Raw genomic sequence first — 16,831 nt, forward strand, 5'->3', positions numbered from 1 at the left:
TGGAAGATACAACCGAAATGTGTGACTGACTACGTATCCCCTTACCCTTTTCCTTGATAGAACAAAGGATTCAAATGTCCAGTGTTTTTTATGGGGCAGTTGTATCCTGTAAATACAGGTGGCTGAGTAAAATGGTGGTTCTCAGCTCAGTGTTTTGATTTAATAGTTCTTCCCTGCCAGGAAATCTGGCTGATGCCAGAGAGAGCGACGAGCCGCATCAAATATGCCTCCTCCCTACCTCCCTCCCTCCCTCCCTCCCTCTCTCCCTGCATCAAATATGCCTCCTCTCTCCCTCCCAGCATCAAAAGCAACAAATGGGCATCAGGGGAATTACAGTGCCCCCCCCCCCCCCTCCCCTTTTTTACGCATGCACCATCTGGTCAGGTGATGTTGCTCTGTTGCCCAGCTAGCTCATTATCAGGCAGCCATCTTGGTCAACACCCACTCTGCTGTCTGTCAGAGGAGCAGCGACTCACTGCCTGCACACAGCCAATCCTGTGAGGGCTAGCCGAACGAGAGGAGAGGGGCGAAGGCAGAGCCCACCAAAAGGAGAAGCTGTAATTCCAGCAGAGCAGAGATCTAGCGTTGTTATCCCAGTAGCCAGGCCGCGCCCAGGCAGAGACCTAGCGTTGTTCTCCCAGTACCCAGGCTGTGCCGCGCTGCAGAGAGGAGAGAGGAGAGGGCAGGACTGCAGCTTTTGTTGAGACAGACGCACAGTGGTGTTTTTTTCTCCTTACTCATCCGTAAAGGCAGGAGTGCGTGAAGGGGGAGGAGGCACGGAGTGGAAGAAAATAACGCCGTCCTTTCTTCTATCTGAAGAGTTGGACACCGTTCTGTCCTCTTTCTCTCATCTCTTCAGTCCTGTTCCACTGCTGTGGTTCGGCACAGACATTTTCTCTCCATCCCCCTCTTTTCGGCCTTTGTGTCGCCTGGACAGAGAGAGCGTTCCTGCTTTGTTGCCATTCTTCTCTCAGCCCTCTATTCGCTGAGTCATCATGGCAGACGTGACTCCTCAGGCCGATGCCCCGACCCCCACCACTGACAAGATCACGCAAGCCGCCCGGGAAACCATTTACCTGTGCAACTTCCGTGTGTCTGTGGACGGAGAATGGCTCTGTCTCAGGGAGCTCAACGACATCTCCCTCACCCCGGACCCAGAACCAGCCCACGAAGGTAGGTGACTGACAGGGGCTGAGGCTGACCTAGTCTAGGATGGTGGAGGGGGTGTGGGGGATGGGGCCCTGTTCAAGAGGATGCAACGTTACAGCATCCAGGGCCCATATTCATAAAAACAAATCTCAGTAGGAGTGCTGATCTAGGATCAGCCTTTTAGATCATAATAAATAACATGGACAGAAGGACTTGATTCTAGATCAGCACTCCTACTCTGAGACTCTTTATGAATACAGGCCCGGGTCATGGTAATGTAGTCACGTCAGAATACAGGCCCGGGTCATGGTAATGTAGTCACGTCAGAATACAGGCCCAGGTCATGGTAATGTAGTCACGTCAGAATACAGGCCCAGGTCATGGTAATGTAGTCACGTCAGAATACAGGCCCGGGTCATGGTAATGTAGTCACGTCAGAATACAGGCCCAGGTCATGGTAATGTAGTCACGCCAGAATACAGGCCCTGGTCATGGTAATGTAGTCACGTCAGAATACAGGCCCTGGTCATGGTAATGTAGTCACGTCAGAATACAGGCCCAGGTCATGGTAATGTAGTCACGTCAGAATACAGGCCCAGGTCATGGTAATGTAGTCACGTCAGAATACAGGCCCAGGTCATGGTAATGTAGTCACGTCAGAATACAGGCCCAGGTCATGGTAATGTAGTCACGTCAGAATACAGGCCCAGGTCATGGTAATGTAGTCACGTCAGAATACAGGCCCGGGTCATGGTAATGTAGTCACGTCAGAATACAGGCCCAGGTCATGGTAATGTAGTCACGTCAGAATACAGGCCCGGGTCATGGTAATGTAGTCACGTCAGAATACAGGCCCGGGTCATGGTAATGTAGTCACGTCAGAATACAGGCCCGGGTCATGGTAATGTAGTCACGTCAGAATACAGGCCCGGGTCATGGTAATGTAGTCACGTCAGAATACAGGCCCGGGTCATGGTAATGTAGTCACGTCAGAATACAGGCCCAGGTCATGGTAATGTAGTCACGTCAGAATACAGGCCCAGGTCATGGTAATGTAGTCCCGTCAGAATACAGGCCCGGGTCATGGTAATGTAGTCACGTCAGAATACAGGCCCGGGTCATGGTAATGCAGTCACGTCAGAATACAGGCCCGGGTCATGGTAATGTAGTCACGTCAGAATACAGGCCCAGGTCATGGTAATGTAGTCACGTCAGAATACAGGCCCTGGTCATGGTAATGTAGTCACGTCAGAATACAGGCCCAGGTCATGGTAATGTAGTCCCGTCAGAATACAGGCCCAGGTCATGGTAATGTAGTCACGTCAGAATACAGGCCCAGGTCATGGTAATGTAGTCACGTCAGAATACAGGCCCAGGTCATGGTAATGTAGTCACGTCAGAATACAGGCCCAGGTCATGGTAATGTAGTCACGCCAGAATACAGGCCCTGGTCATGGTAATGTAGTCACGTCAGAATACAGGCCCTGGTCATGGTAATGTAGTCACGTCAGAATACAGGCCCAGGTCATGGTAATGTAGTCACGTCAGAATACAGGCCCAGGTCATGGTAATGTAGTCACGTCAGAATACAGGCCCAGGTCATGGTAATGTAGTCACGTCAGAATACAGGCCCAGGTCATGGTAATGTAGTCACGTCAGAATACAGGCCCAGGTCATGGTAATGTAGTCACGTCAGAATACAGGCCCAGGTCATGGTAATGTAGTCACGTCAGAATACAGGCCCAGGTCATGGTAATGATGTTCTCTCTGAGCCATGGAGGAGGAGAGGGGTGTGGTTAGGCTACACTGTCACGTAAATCATCCTGCTGTCCTGCATGTGGGGTAGTTTAAATGTGGTCACCCTAGGTGTTGTCCTGTAGGGATCCTGTGATACAGACATCTTGGTGTCATTATACCGTGTGCTCCCTAAAATATGAGGTATCGCTACATTCTTAAATACAATTTTACCAATGATTTTATCTAAACCCTGGATTGCTGATGCTATGAATTGGCCAATGAGAGGCTTTGAAGCCAGCGGTCGGCCATATTGGCACTCCCAGTAGGAGCAGTCTACCATAGATATGAATGGTATTCTACAGTATTTCAATAACATGTTTCAAGGACAAAATTACATCTATTTAGTTGTTGTAGTGGGGACAATAACATTAGTAATCTCTAAAAATATGTATTTTTGTTTAGGTCATAATAGAATGTTAAAGTATGCAATTAAGGTGTCTGTAATAAAACAAACGAATGTAGACATTAATAAATGGATTTCTATTACTTCAAAAATATATATATTTTTACAACGGTGGGGAATACCAAGATGGAGGCGTGGTCGCTTCAACACAGTACCCCAAATCAGACATCTAGTGTGTTTATATAAATCATTTCATTTTACACATTCATTTATTCAACATCAATTTTGTTCGTTTTTTTTAGACATTTGTTTTAAACGATATACTCTACAAGTACATCACATTTCCAGAGTGGGCTCTCTGCTACTTTTAATGTTAAGATACTTTTTATGAGCCACCACCACAAACAGTGAATCGGAAAATAGTTCAAGTGAACTCCCTCTGCTGGTGATTTGCTGAATGTGCAATTCTACAGGAGGGCTGTGATTTGGTTTCTGTATAAAGTTGATAATTTCTTCAAAAGTAGCAGAAAGCCGACTCTGGAACGCTGATGTGCCTGAAGAGTACATTGTGGCCAAACAATGTCTAAAAACAAGCAAAATCAAAAAGGGTACTTTTGAGATACTACTAATATTTTTTTATGTTGAATAAATTAATGTGAATTTTATTTCAGAATATAGCCATACACCATATGTTAGAGCGCTCTATGAGGACTATGATGACACCAAGATGTGGTGTGTATCATGTCTGTATCATGTATAATAATATAATATAATATGCCATTTAGCAGACGCTTTTATCCAAAGCGCATACATTTTTACGTATGGGGTGGTCCCGGGGATCGAACCCACTACCCTGGCGTTACAAGCGCCGTGCTCTACCAGCTGAGCTACAGAGGACCACATGTATGTATGTATGTATGGTCTGTACGGGTCACGGATCATAAGGTCTTACAGGAGGCATGTATATACAGTGCATTTGGAAAGTATTCAGACCCCTTGACCTTTCCACATTTTGTTATGTTACTGCCTTATTCTAAAATGGGTTAAATTGTTTTTTCCCCTCATCAATCTACACACAATACCCCATAATGTCAAAGCAAAAATAGATTTTTAGAAATGTTTGCAAATGTGTATTCAGACCCTTTGTGACTCGAAATAGAGCTAATTTTCATCCTGTTTCCATTTATCATCCTTGAGATGTTTCTACAACTTGATGATGGAGGCCACTGTGTTCTTGGGGACCTTCAATGCTGCAGAAATTTTTTTTGTACCCTTCCCCAGATCTGTGCCTCGACACAATCCTGTCTCAGAGCTCTACGGACAATTCCTTCGACCTCATGGCTTGGTTTTTGCACTGTCAACTGTGGGACCTTATATAGACAGGTGTGTGCCTTTCCAAATCATGTCCAATCAATTGAATTTACCACAGGTGGACTCCAATCAAGTTGTAGAAACATCTCAAGGATGATCAATGGAAACAGGATGCACCTAAGCTCAACTTCGAGTCTCATCGCAAAGGGTCTGAATAATTTCTAACATCCTGTTTTCACTTTGTCATTATGGGGTATTGTGTGTAGATTTCTGAAGATTTTTATTTTTTAAATCCATTTTAGAAAAGGTCAAGGCGTCTGAATGCTTTCCGAAGGCACTATATATTTTTTCTGAATTCCACATGCACAGTCTCAATGGGGTATTTGTCCCATTTTGTGAATTCTTGGTTGGTGAGTGGACCCCAAACCTCACAATCATAGAGGGCATTGGGTTCTATAACTGATTGAAGTATTTTTAGCCAGATCCTAATTGGGATGCTGAGTTTTATGTTCCATTTGATGGCATAGAAGGCCCTTCTTGCCTTGTCTCTCAGATCGTTCACAGCCTTGTGGAAGTTACCTGTGGTGTTGATGTTTAGGCCGAGGTAGGTGTAATTATTTGCGTGATCTCGGGCAACAGTGTCTATAAGATGTATTTGTTGTCTTGTTAACTGGACCTTTTTGGAACACCAATATTTTTTGACTTACTGAGACTTACTGTCAGGGCCCAAGTCTGACAGAATCTGTGCAGAAGATCTAGGTGCTGCTGTAGGCTCTCATTGGTTGGGGAGAGAAGCACCAGATCATCAGCAAACAGTAGACATTTGACTTCAGATTCTAGTAGGGTGAGGCCGGGTGCTGCAGACTGTTCTAGTGCCCTCGCCAATTCGTTGATATATATGTTGAAGAGGGTGGGGCTCAAGCTGCATCCCTGTCTCACCCCACGGCCCTGAGGAAAGAAATCTGTATTTTTTTGCCAATTTTAACTGCACACAAGCCTAAGATCACCATGCTCTATGCCAAGCGTCGGCTGGAGTAGTGTAAAGCTAACTGCCATTGGACTCTGGAGCAGTGAAAATGCGTTCTCTGGAGTGATGAATCACGCTTCACCATCTGGTAGTCCGACGGACAAATCTGGGTTTGGCGGATGCCAGGAGAACGCTACCTGCCCCAATGCATAGTGCCAACTGTAAAGTTTGGTGGAGGAGGAATAATGGTCTGGGGCTGTTTTTCATCGTTTGGGCTAGGCCCCTTAGTTCCAGTGAAGGGAAATCTTAACGCTACAGCAGCCAACCCCAATAAGCGGCCTGCGGGCCAGACGCAAGAGCAAAATGTCTGGCCCACACTGACAGCATTGGCATTCACTTGTTATAATAAACATGAATTTAATATCCGCGGCTCTGCTTTATTTTGAAATGATCCCACACCTTGACCTGTGGCCTTTACCGCGTGCATACGTCAGACGTGCTTTGCGTACTCGTCTCCACTCCACTAGCTACCTAGTGTAGTGTCACACAAACACAGTAGCCGCAGCCGCTCGCCAGTTAACCCTCTTTCATCAAAAGGACTGACCACTTCCTCACAAAAAAGTATTAAATCCAGTCAAACCAACATGGCATTGGCCAAGAAACGCAAGGTAGACCAGGAGAACCGGAGAACCGTCAGTTCAAAACTGACTGGACTGAGAGGTATTGCTTTTTTTTTACCGGACCACAACAGTGCTATGCCCACATGCTTAATATGCATTCAGACTGTAGCTGGAATCAAAGCGGACAATCTGAAGCGGTATTTTAACTCTCTTCATGCTGCCAGTTTTAATGCAAACTACCCAGAAAAATCTGACCAGCGCAAACAAAAAATTTCAAGCATGTTAACGTCATACAAGCACCCGGTTTTAACTATGTGTAAAACAACATAATTAAATAGTTGGTTTTGGACTAATTTAGTATTTTTCATTTTTCTCTTATGTGACTCCTAACACCACTACTAATAATTATAAAATCACAATAGAAGTGAAAACTGATAAAACATAAAACTGTCGCCCAAAAAAACAAACCTGTTGGCCCTCGGCTTGCCATGCCTGACCAAATATGGCCCTTTTGGAAATCTAATTGGGGAACCCTGCGCTACAGCATACAATGACATTATCATCTTGCTATCAGACTCTCTCTCGCTCTATTCAAAGGGCTTTATCGTCATGGGAAACATATCTTTATCGTCATGGGAAACGTATCTTTACGTTGCCAAAGTAAGTGAAATGGATAATAAACAAAAGTGGAAAAACAATAAAAAATGAACGGTAAACATTCCACATCTCTCTCTCTACCTCTACCATGGCTCTGTTGCTTTATTCTCTCTCTGTTTCCTGGCCAGTACCCTGTTGCTGCAAGGCCTGTTGGGTAGAGCTCAGAGCTATGCCAGGGTTAGGCCTACCTCCCCCCACAGAACTGCCAAACCGGCTCCAGCCTGTTCCTAGGATTTGTAAATATACTGATCAAACATATTAACGCAACATGCAACACTTTTAAAGATTTTACTGATTTACAGTTCATATATGGAAATCAGTCAATTGAAATAAATTCATTAGGCCCTAATCTATGGATTTCACATGACTGGGCATGGATTCAGCCATGGGTGGGCCTGGCCCAGTCAATCAGAATTCGTTTTTCCCCACAATAGGGCTTTATTACAGACAGAAATACTCATCAGTTTCATCAGTTGTTTGGGTGGCTGGTCCCACAGGTGAGAAGCCGGATGTGGAGGTCCTGGGCTGGCGTGGTTACACTTGGTCTGCGGTTGTGAGGCCGGTTGGACATACTGCCAAATTCTCTAAAGCTGCGTTGGAGGTGGCTTATGGTAGATAAAGGAACATTCAATTCTCTGGCAACAGCTCTGGTGGACATTCCTGCAGTCAGCATGCCAATTGCTCACTCCCTCAACTTGAGACATCTGTGGCATTGTGTTGTGACAAAACTGCACATTTTAGAGTGGCCTTTTATTGTCCCCAGCACAAGGTGCACCTGTGTAATGATCATGCTGTTTAATCAGCTTCTTGAAATGCCAGACCTGTCAGGTGGATGGATTATCTTGGCAAAGGAGAAATGGTCACTAACAGGAATGTAAACTAATTTGTGCATGACATTTCTGGGATGTTTTATTTCAGCTCATGAAGCATGGGATCAACACTTATCCTATTCTATTAGCCCAGTGGTTTTCAACCATTTTCGATTACTGTTCCACCCCTGAAGTACCCCCTAATGTGCATTTTACAAGTAAGCCTATAGTCTCATGAGTCTTCTCAAGTACCCCCAGGGTCCTAGAACCCCCAGTGTGTCAGAAGTTACTGTCTGAACCAACAACAAACTGTTAGGCGTTTGCCACAAACATTTGTTTGAGAGCAGTTTCATTTAGAAGTAGGCCACTGCTCCTATAGAATATGAGCTCAGGAGGAAACAAGACCAATAAACCTGGCTTCTTCCACTGGCTGCTTCTTCATTTCACAACATTGTTCCCTAACTTTAAAGGTCTTCACTCGTATGATCGAACTGCATACCGTATATTGTAGTTGCATGATGTTCACAGCATGATATCCAGTGTCTCGTCAGTATTTACATGTCAAGGTTACACAGTACTCTGTAGTTTTATAGGAGACTGTATAGAATGAGTGTACCACAGCCTTAAAGACTATCTTTTGGGGAGAATGTGAAGTGGATGTGTAATTATTGTCTTTGTACCTCCACATAAGCTGTTCTGCAGTATAAAGGCTGTGACTTATGATGCCAGTTTCATCTTCAGATGTAGAATGCCCTTCCATGTTCTGACAAAATGGATGATAAACCCATCTGAATCATTGTGTCATTTTGATCATGTGTTCATATAGGCCTTGTTCTGTCATCATGTAGGCCTTGTTCTGTCATCATGTAGGCCTTGTTCTGTCATCATGTAGGCCTTGTTCTGTCATCATGTAGGCCTTGTTCTGTCATCATGTAGGCCTTGTTCTGTCATCATGTAGGCCTTGTTCTGTCATCATGTAGGCCTTGTTCTGTCATCATGTAGGCCTTGTTCTGTCATCATGTAGGCCTTGTTGTCATCTTGTAGGCCTTGTTCCGTCATCGTGTAGGCCTTGTTCCGTCATCGTGTAGGCCTTGTTCTGTCATCTTGTAGGCCTTGTTCTGTCATTAGAGAGCAAATGCATTGTTGCGTATTTGAGTTGGCTGCTACAGCCTCCCCCCTCCTCTCTCTGTTGGCTGCTACAGCCTCCCCCCTCCTCTCTCTGTTGGCTGCTACAGCCTCCCCCCTCCTCTCTCTGTTGGCTGCTACAGCCTCCCCCCTCCTCTCTCTGTTGGCTGCTACAGCCTCCCCCCTCCTCTCTCTGTTGGCTGCTACAGCCTCCCCCCTCCTCTCTCTGTTGGCTGCTACAGCCCCTCCCCTCTCCCCCCTCCTCTCTGTCTATTGGAGCAGTTTGCATTCCCTTCTCAGCCTTCAGCTGTTGCCATGGTGACCAATGTATGTTGTACCCGGGTGTGTTGCTCAACCCCTCTTTCCCCCTCCCCTCTCTCTCCCCCCCTTCCCCCTCTCCTCTCTCTCCTCTCCCCCCCCCCTTTCCCCCTCTCCACTCTCTCCCCCCCTTTCCCCCTCTCCTCTCTCTCCCCCCCTTTCCCCCTCTCCTCTCTCTCCCCCTCTTTCCCCCTCTCCTCTCTCTCCCCCCCTTTCCCCCTCTCCTCTATCTCTCCCCTCTCTTTCCCCCTCTCCTCTCTCTCCCCCCCTTTCCCCCTCTCCTCTCTCTCCTCTCCCCCCCCCCTTTCCCCCTCTCCACTCTCTCCCCCCCTTTCCCCCTCTCCTCTCTCTCCCCCCCTTTCCCCCTCTCCTCTCTCTCCCCCCCTTTCCCCCTCTCCTCTCTCTCCCCCTCTTTCCCCCTCTCCTCTCTCTCCCCCCCTTTCCCCCTCTCCTCTATCTCTCCCCCCCTTTCCCCCTCTCCTCTATCTCTCCCCCCTTTCCCCCTCTCCTCTATCTCTCCCCCCCTTTCCCCCTCTCCTCTCTCTCCCCACCTTTCCCCCCCTATCCTCTATCTCTTCCCCCTCTCTCCTCTATCTTTCCCCCCCTCTCCTCTATCTCTCCCCCCCCTTTCCCCCTCTCTCCTCTATCTCTCCCCTCCTCTCCCTCCCCCCTTTCCCCCTCTCTCTCCATCTCCAGATCCAAAGGACCCTATAGCCATTGAGCGGTTGAACCTGATGAACATGGCTAAGCTGAGCATCAAGGGCCTGATTGAGTCGGCCCTGAACCTGGGCCGAACCCTGGACTCCGACTACGCTCCGCTGCAGCAGTTCTTCGTGGTCATGGAGCACTGCCTCAAACACGGACTCAAAAGTAAGGAGACGTTACAGCTAGCTAATGTTGTTGTTTGTTCCAGCCTGGTCCCAGATCTATTTGTGCCGTCTTAACCAGACAATCTGGGACCGGGCTGTTTGTTCTAGATGCTTGTTCCTCCATGGAGAGCACTCGTCTTCATAACAGTCACATCCCTTCTGGACCATTTCCTATACAGTTATGATAATGATTCTCATAAGCCAAGGATGTACAGTGGCCTTCAGAAAGTTTTCACACCCCTTTTATTTTTTCCACTTTTTCTTGTTACAGCCTGAATTTAAAATGGATTAAATTGAGAATGTGTGTCACTGGCCTACACACCATACCCGATAATGTCGAAGTGGAATTATGTTTTTAGAATATGTTTTAGTTTTTAGTTTACAAATTAATTAAAAATGAAAAGCTGAAATGTCTTGAGTCAATAAGTATTCAACCCTTTTGTTATGGCAAGCCTAAATAAGTTCAGGAGTAAAAATTTGCTTAACAAAATAATATAATATAATATGCCATTTAGCAGACGCTTTTATCCAAAGCGACTTACAGTCATGCGTGCATACATTTTTTTTGTGTATGGGTGGTCCCGGGGATCGAACCCACTACCTTGGCGTTACAAGCGCCGTGCTCTACCAGCTGAGCTACAGAGGACCACATACAAGTCACATAATAAGTTGCATGGACTCACTCTGTGTGAATAATAGTGTTTAACATGATTTTTGAATAGCTACCTCATCTCTGTACCCCACACATACAATTATCTGTAATGTCCCTCAGTCGAGCAGTGAATTTCAAACACAGATTCAACAGCAAAGACCAGGGAGGTTTTACAATGCCTCATAAGAAGTGAACCTATTGGTAGAACACAGGCATTGAATATCCCTTTGAGCACGGTGAAGTTGTTATTAATTACACTTTGGATGGTGTATCAATACACCCAGTCACTACAAAGATACAGGCGTCCTTCCTAACTCAGTTGCCGGAGAGGAAATAACCACTCAGGGATTTCACCAGGAGACCAATGGTGACTTTAAAACAGTTAGTTTAATGGCTGTGATAGGAGAAAATTGAGGATGGATCAACAATATTTTAGTTACTCCACAATACTAACCTAAATGACAGAGTGAAAAGAAGGAAGCCTGTACAGAATAAAAATATTCAAAAACATGCAAACCTGTTTACAATAAGGCACTAAATTAAAACAGCAAAAAATGTGGCAAAGAAATTAACTTTATGTCCTGAATACAAAGCGTTGTGTTGGATTTGCCCCAAACATAACACATCACTGAGTACCACTCTTCATATTTTCAAGTACGGTGGTGGCTGCATCATGTCATGGGTTTGCTTGTCATCGGCAAGGACTAGGGAGTTTTTTTAGGATACAAAGAAACGGAATAGAGTTAAGCACAGGCAAAATCCTAGAGGAAAACATGGTTCAGTCTGCTTTCCACAGACACTGGGAGATGAAATCACCTTTCAGCAGGACAATAACTTAAAACACAAGGCCAAATATACACTGGAGTTGCTTACCAAGACAATATTGAATGTTCCTGAGTGGCCTAGTTACAGTTTTGACTTAAATCGGCTTGAAAATCTATGGCAAGACCTGAAAATGTCTGTCTAGCAACGATCAACAACCAAATTGACAGCCCTTGAATAATTAAAAAAAGTATAATGTGCAAATGTTGCACAATCCAGGTGTGTAAAGCTCTTAGAGACTTGCCCAAAAAGACTCACAGCTGTAATCGCTGCCAAAGGTGATTCTAACGTATTGACTCAGGGGTGTGAATAATTATATAAATGAGATATTTCTGTTTCATTTTCAATAAATTTGAAAAAATATCTAATCATGTTTTCACTTTGTTATGATGGGGTATTGTGTGTAGATGGGTGAGGGGAAATCAATTGAATCCATTTTGAATTCAGGCTGTAACACAACAAAATGTGCAATAAGTCAAGGGTTAGGAATACTTTCTGAAGACGCTGTACTTAAAAGCAGAGAGCGCTGTTTAGCCCCAGAGGTTTTAAGCATAAAGGAAACGAAAGCTTTCTTGGTCACAGCCAGTCCCTCTGCCTAACACCCCTCCTCCTCTGCTTGTCCCGGAACACCCTTCCTCTACCAACCCCCTCAGCCAAGAAGACGTTCCTGGGGCAGAACAAGTCTTTCTGGGGGGCCCTGGAGCTTGTGGAGAAACTCACCCCTGAGGCTGGAGAGATCACGGCCAGCGTCAAAGACCTGCCAGGACTCAAGTAAGACTGCATCTCCCTATAATGCCATCCCCAACATCCTCTTCCTATGTCCTGTCCTCTTTTCCCATTTTTAAATCTAAATATTGAAGCTCTATATTTCTGTCTATATTCTTTAATGTTTTAGCCCAGCTGTTGGCGATGGTTAGATTAGAATGGTAGACTGTCACCCACAGTTCACTTGGTATCTGATATGCTGTGAAAGTCCCACCTACTTCCTGGTGCGAGTCCCATACTGTTTTTGGTGAATGTGCTTCAAGCTTACATCATCAAATTCATGACAACGTGGTCATTTAAGATGTACAATTACTACATTTTAGTCGTTTAGCAGACGCTCTTATCCGGATCGATTTAGTTAGTGCCTTCATCTTAAAGACGTCCTGATTTTTAAAAAAACTTTTCCTGTTGAAAAGTGATATCCCAAGTACAGTAAAGTACACACACTAAAGGGTAAAAAAAATATGTTTTGCTCAAAACAGTATTTTTTGTTGTTGTCAAGGAGTTGGGCTGATGGGAATCTGTGATGTCATCAGCCTCCCCACTTGCCTGAGGAGCAATAGAGGAGCAATAGAGAACAAAAGAGGAAAGCCCCCCCCCCCCCCCCCCCCCCCCCGTGTGATGTCACGACTTACCTGGACCCCCTATTGACATGTTCCTTTTGTTAAGTAAATCAGGTGTTAAATGAGGTGAAAAGGAGCCTGGAGTGCCACTTTAAGATCGCTAGGTGGGACCACATATCTCAGTCATAGTAAGCTGTCAGCATAGTCAGTGCTAGTAGGGGGAGAAAAAAAGTCAAGTGTGAGTGTTAGTTCACGAAAGGGGTGGCCAAGAGAACAGAGGTGGCAGAACTGAGTACAGCCAGAGATATCTGCCAGGCGTACGGAGATGCGTGTCGCCACCTGAGTGTCAGAAGGGGTGAAGGATAAAAGTTGTTGAGTGTCATCCGCGTTGCAATGATAGGAGAGACCATGTGAGGATATGATGGAGCCGAGTGACTTGGTGTATAGAGTGAAGAGGAGAGGGCCTAGAACCGAACCCTGGGGGACACCAGTAGGGAGAGTACATGGTGCAGACACAGATCCTCTCCACGTCACCTGGTAGGAGTGGCCTGCCAGGTAGGATGCTATCCAAGAGTGTGCAGAGCCTGAGACGCCCAGCCCTGAGAGGATGGAGAGGAGGAACTGATGGTTCACGTGTCAAAGGCAGCGAATAGATCTAGGACGATGAGAACAGAGGAGAGCGAGTCATCTTTGGCAGTGCGGAGAGCCTCCGTGATCGTCTCGGTTGTATGACCCGTCTTGAAGCCTGACTGTTTAGGGTCAAGAAGATAATTCTGAGAGAGATAGCGAGTGTTTTGGAAAGGAGGGGACGCAGCCAGGAGATGAGGAATGGTAGAAGGTCTCCAGAGATGGTCTGGAGAAGGGAGGAGGGGATGGGGTCGAGCGGGCAGGTTGTCGGGCGGCCAGACATCACTAGTCTCAGGATTTCATCTGGAGAGAGAGAGGGGAGAAATAGGTCAAGGAGTAGGGTAGTTCTGTGGGAGGTGGACTCAATAGGCAGAATGAATGAGGAGCGGATGTCGTCAACCTTCTTTTCAAAGTGGTTTTCAAAGTCGTCCGCAGAGACTGAGGGAGTGGTGGATTAACCTCTAAAAGCCTTTAGCTACTGCGATGCAGCGCCTTAGACCGCGGCGCCACTCGGGAGGCCAATATTTTTGTTTTATGAATACATATTTAACCCCTTTTTTGGGGGTTGGCACAAAACGTCTTCCATTCATGTTTTAAACCGGTACCGGTTACCTTCAGACGAGTCCCGTGACACTTGTGGGGGTCGTTGGGCAAAACAGAGAACACCACCGTTTGGACGCCACAGACGTTTTCGTGAGAAGACCGGTTTTCGGGACGTCTCCTGGTCTGACTAACACTGCTGTAGCTCTGCCACCTTTCACCGCAGATGCGGAAGGCCGACACAGGTGGAGGCAGTGGATTGATACACAGCCCACGCATGGGTGCGTCAATATACTTTTAAGGATTTAAGGAGGGAGAAGGTGGAAAAGAGTTTCCTTGACATTTCGTGTGATAGAAAGTGGCTTTAGCAGCGGATACAGAAGGATGTGTAGTCCCAACAGCAACCTCCTGTAGCTCAGTTGGTAGAGCATGGCGCTTGCAACGCCAGGGTAGTGGGTTCGTTTCCCACGGGGGGCCAGTATGAAAAATGTATGCACTCACTAACTGTAAGTCGCTCTGGATAAGAGCGTCTGCTTAAATGACTAAAATGTTTTTTTAAATGTAGAGAGGAGGGAGTGAAAGGACGATAGGTCCTCCGGAAGTTTCGTTTTCCTCAAATACATCTGGTCTTATCATCAGGTGAATGATAATGGCAAACAGAAGTATTAAACATTTAAAAAATGAATAGATTTAGTAGACAGCTTCATTATGTTGACCTCCCCACAGTTCCTTGGAAGAGGAAGTGTGAACTCTAACATAGTATATTAGCTAGAAAGGTGTATTGGTGGCGTGGAGATACAATTCTACACATTATTCCATTGAGCTGAGAGTTTTTGCAGTTTTGAAGCAAATTTCCTGCAATTCTATGCATTTTGCCATGGATAATGCTGTGGTCCTCTGTTCAAACATATCAAAATCAATGGGCATATGCCCGGTCCCCCCTGACTGTCTAGCTTTTATTTGATTGTAAGTTCTCAAAGATGGTATTATTTAAATAATATATAGTTCAATATCTTTTCTGCATGCTTTCTATCATCGGGTTTGGTTGTTTAAGTTGACACTGAAACGTTTTTTCCATCCCCAAAATTAATCCACGAATACAAATGTAATTTTACATATTTTAAATGACCGTTTTCATGAATTTGATTAAATAAGCTTGAAGCTCGAAAACAGACTTGTAGTAGGTAGGACTTTCATAGGGTATTGGTGTTAACGTGTCACACACTATCTGATTGGTGTAAATCCCTGTCACTCACCGTTCAGTTGATATGTGATTGGTGTAAACGAACCCCTGTCATAGACTATCTGATTTATGTCACTCACCAGAACCCCGTTAGGAAGAGGGCGGGCCTGGCTGCGATTGGCCCTGATGCAGAAGAAGCTGTCAGACTACATGAAGACCATCATCAACAGAAAGGACCTGCTCAGGTGTGTGTGTGTGAGAGAGAGAGAGCATACGTTGCCAGTGAGTTGTTCAATGAGGCCAATGGTGTGTGTGTGTGTGTGTGTGTGTGTTAACAGTGAGTTCTACGAGGCCAATGCTCTCATGATGGAGGAGGAGGGAGCCGTGATCGCCGGACTGCTGGTTGGGTTGAACGTCATCGATGCCAACCTCTGTATGAAGGGAGAAGACCTGGACTCACAGGTTGATATTCTACACTATACATTTACAGTGTAGTCTTTACACAGAATACAGTATAATATACATTTACAGTGTAGTCTTTACACAGAATACAGTATAATATACATTTACAGTGTAGTCTTTACACAGAATACAGTATAATATACATTTACAGTGTAGTCTTTACACAGAATACAGTACAATATACACTTACAGTAGAGTCTTTACACAGAATACAGTATAATATACACTTACAGTGTAGTCTTTACACAGAATACAGTATAATATACATTTACAGTGTAGTCTTTACACAGAATACAGTACAATATACACTTACAGTAGAGTCTTTACACAGAATACAGTATAATATACACTTACAGTGTAGTCTTTACACAGAATGCAGTATAATATACATTTACAGTGTAGTCTTTACACAGAATGCAGTATAATATACACTTACAGTGTAGTCTTTACACAGAATGCAGTATAATATACACTTACAGTGTAGTCTTTACACAGAATGCAGTATAATATACACTTACAGTGTAGTCTTTACACAGAATGCAGTATAATATACACTTACAGTGTAGTCTTTACACAGAATGCAGTACAATATACATTTACAGTGTAGTCTTTACACAGAATACAGTGTAGTCTTTACACAGAATACAGTACAATATATATTTACAGTGTAATCTTTACACAGAATACAGTACAATATACATTTACAGTGTAGTCTTTACACAGAATACAGTACAATATACATTTACAGTGTAGTCTTTACACAGAATGCAGTACAATATACATTTACAGTGTAGTCTTTACACAGAATACAGTGTAGTCTTTACACAGAATACAGTACAATATATATTTACAGTGTAATCTTTACACAGAATACAGTACAATATACATTTACAGTGTAGTCTTTACACAGAATGCAGTACAATATACATTTACAGTGTAGTCTTTACACATAATACAGTGTAGTCTTTACACAGAATACAGTACAATATATATTTACAGTGTAATCTTTACACAGAATACAGTACAATATACATTTACAGTGTAGTCTTTACACAGAATACAGTACAATATACATTTACAGTGTAGTCTTTACACAGAATACAGTACAATATACATTTACAGTGTAGTCTTTACACAGAAGACAGTACACGATAAGTACACCTTCCTAATATTGAGTTGCACTCCCTTTTGCCATCAGAACAGCCTCAATTTGTCGAGGCATAAACTACTAGGTGTCGAAAGTGTTCCACAG

General features: G+C 44.6%; 1 protein-coding gene across 1 annotated transcript in view; it reads left to right on the forward strand.

Moving 5' to 3' along the window:
- LOC311144692 (protein RUFY3-like) overlaps positions 1-16,831 on the forward strand; it is a 51,553-nt gene that overhangs the window by 14,206 nt on the left and 20,516 nt on the right. Inside the window, exons 2-5 of the mRNA XM_084180786.1 lie at positions 9,793-9,966; positions 12,093-12,210; positions 15,261-15,362; positions 15,456-15,579. Of these exons, the coding sequence (XP_084036912.1) occupies positions 9,793-9,966; positions 12,093-12,210; positions 15,261-15,362; positions 15,456-15,579 (518 nt within the window). The remainder of the gene's footprint in view (positions 1-9,792; positions 9,967-12,092; positions 12,211-15,260; positions 15,363-15,455; positions 15,580-16,831) is intronic.

The sequence above is a fragment of the Coregonus lavaretus genome (assembly GCF_964263955.1).
Source record: "Coregonus lavaretus genome assembly, chromosome: 17".
NCBI lineage: Eukaryota > Metazoa > Chordata > Actinopteri > Salmoniformes > Salmonidae > Coregonus > Coregonus lavaretus.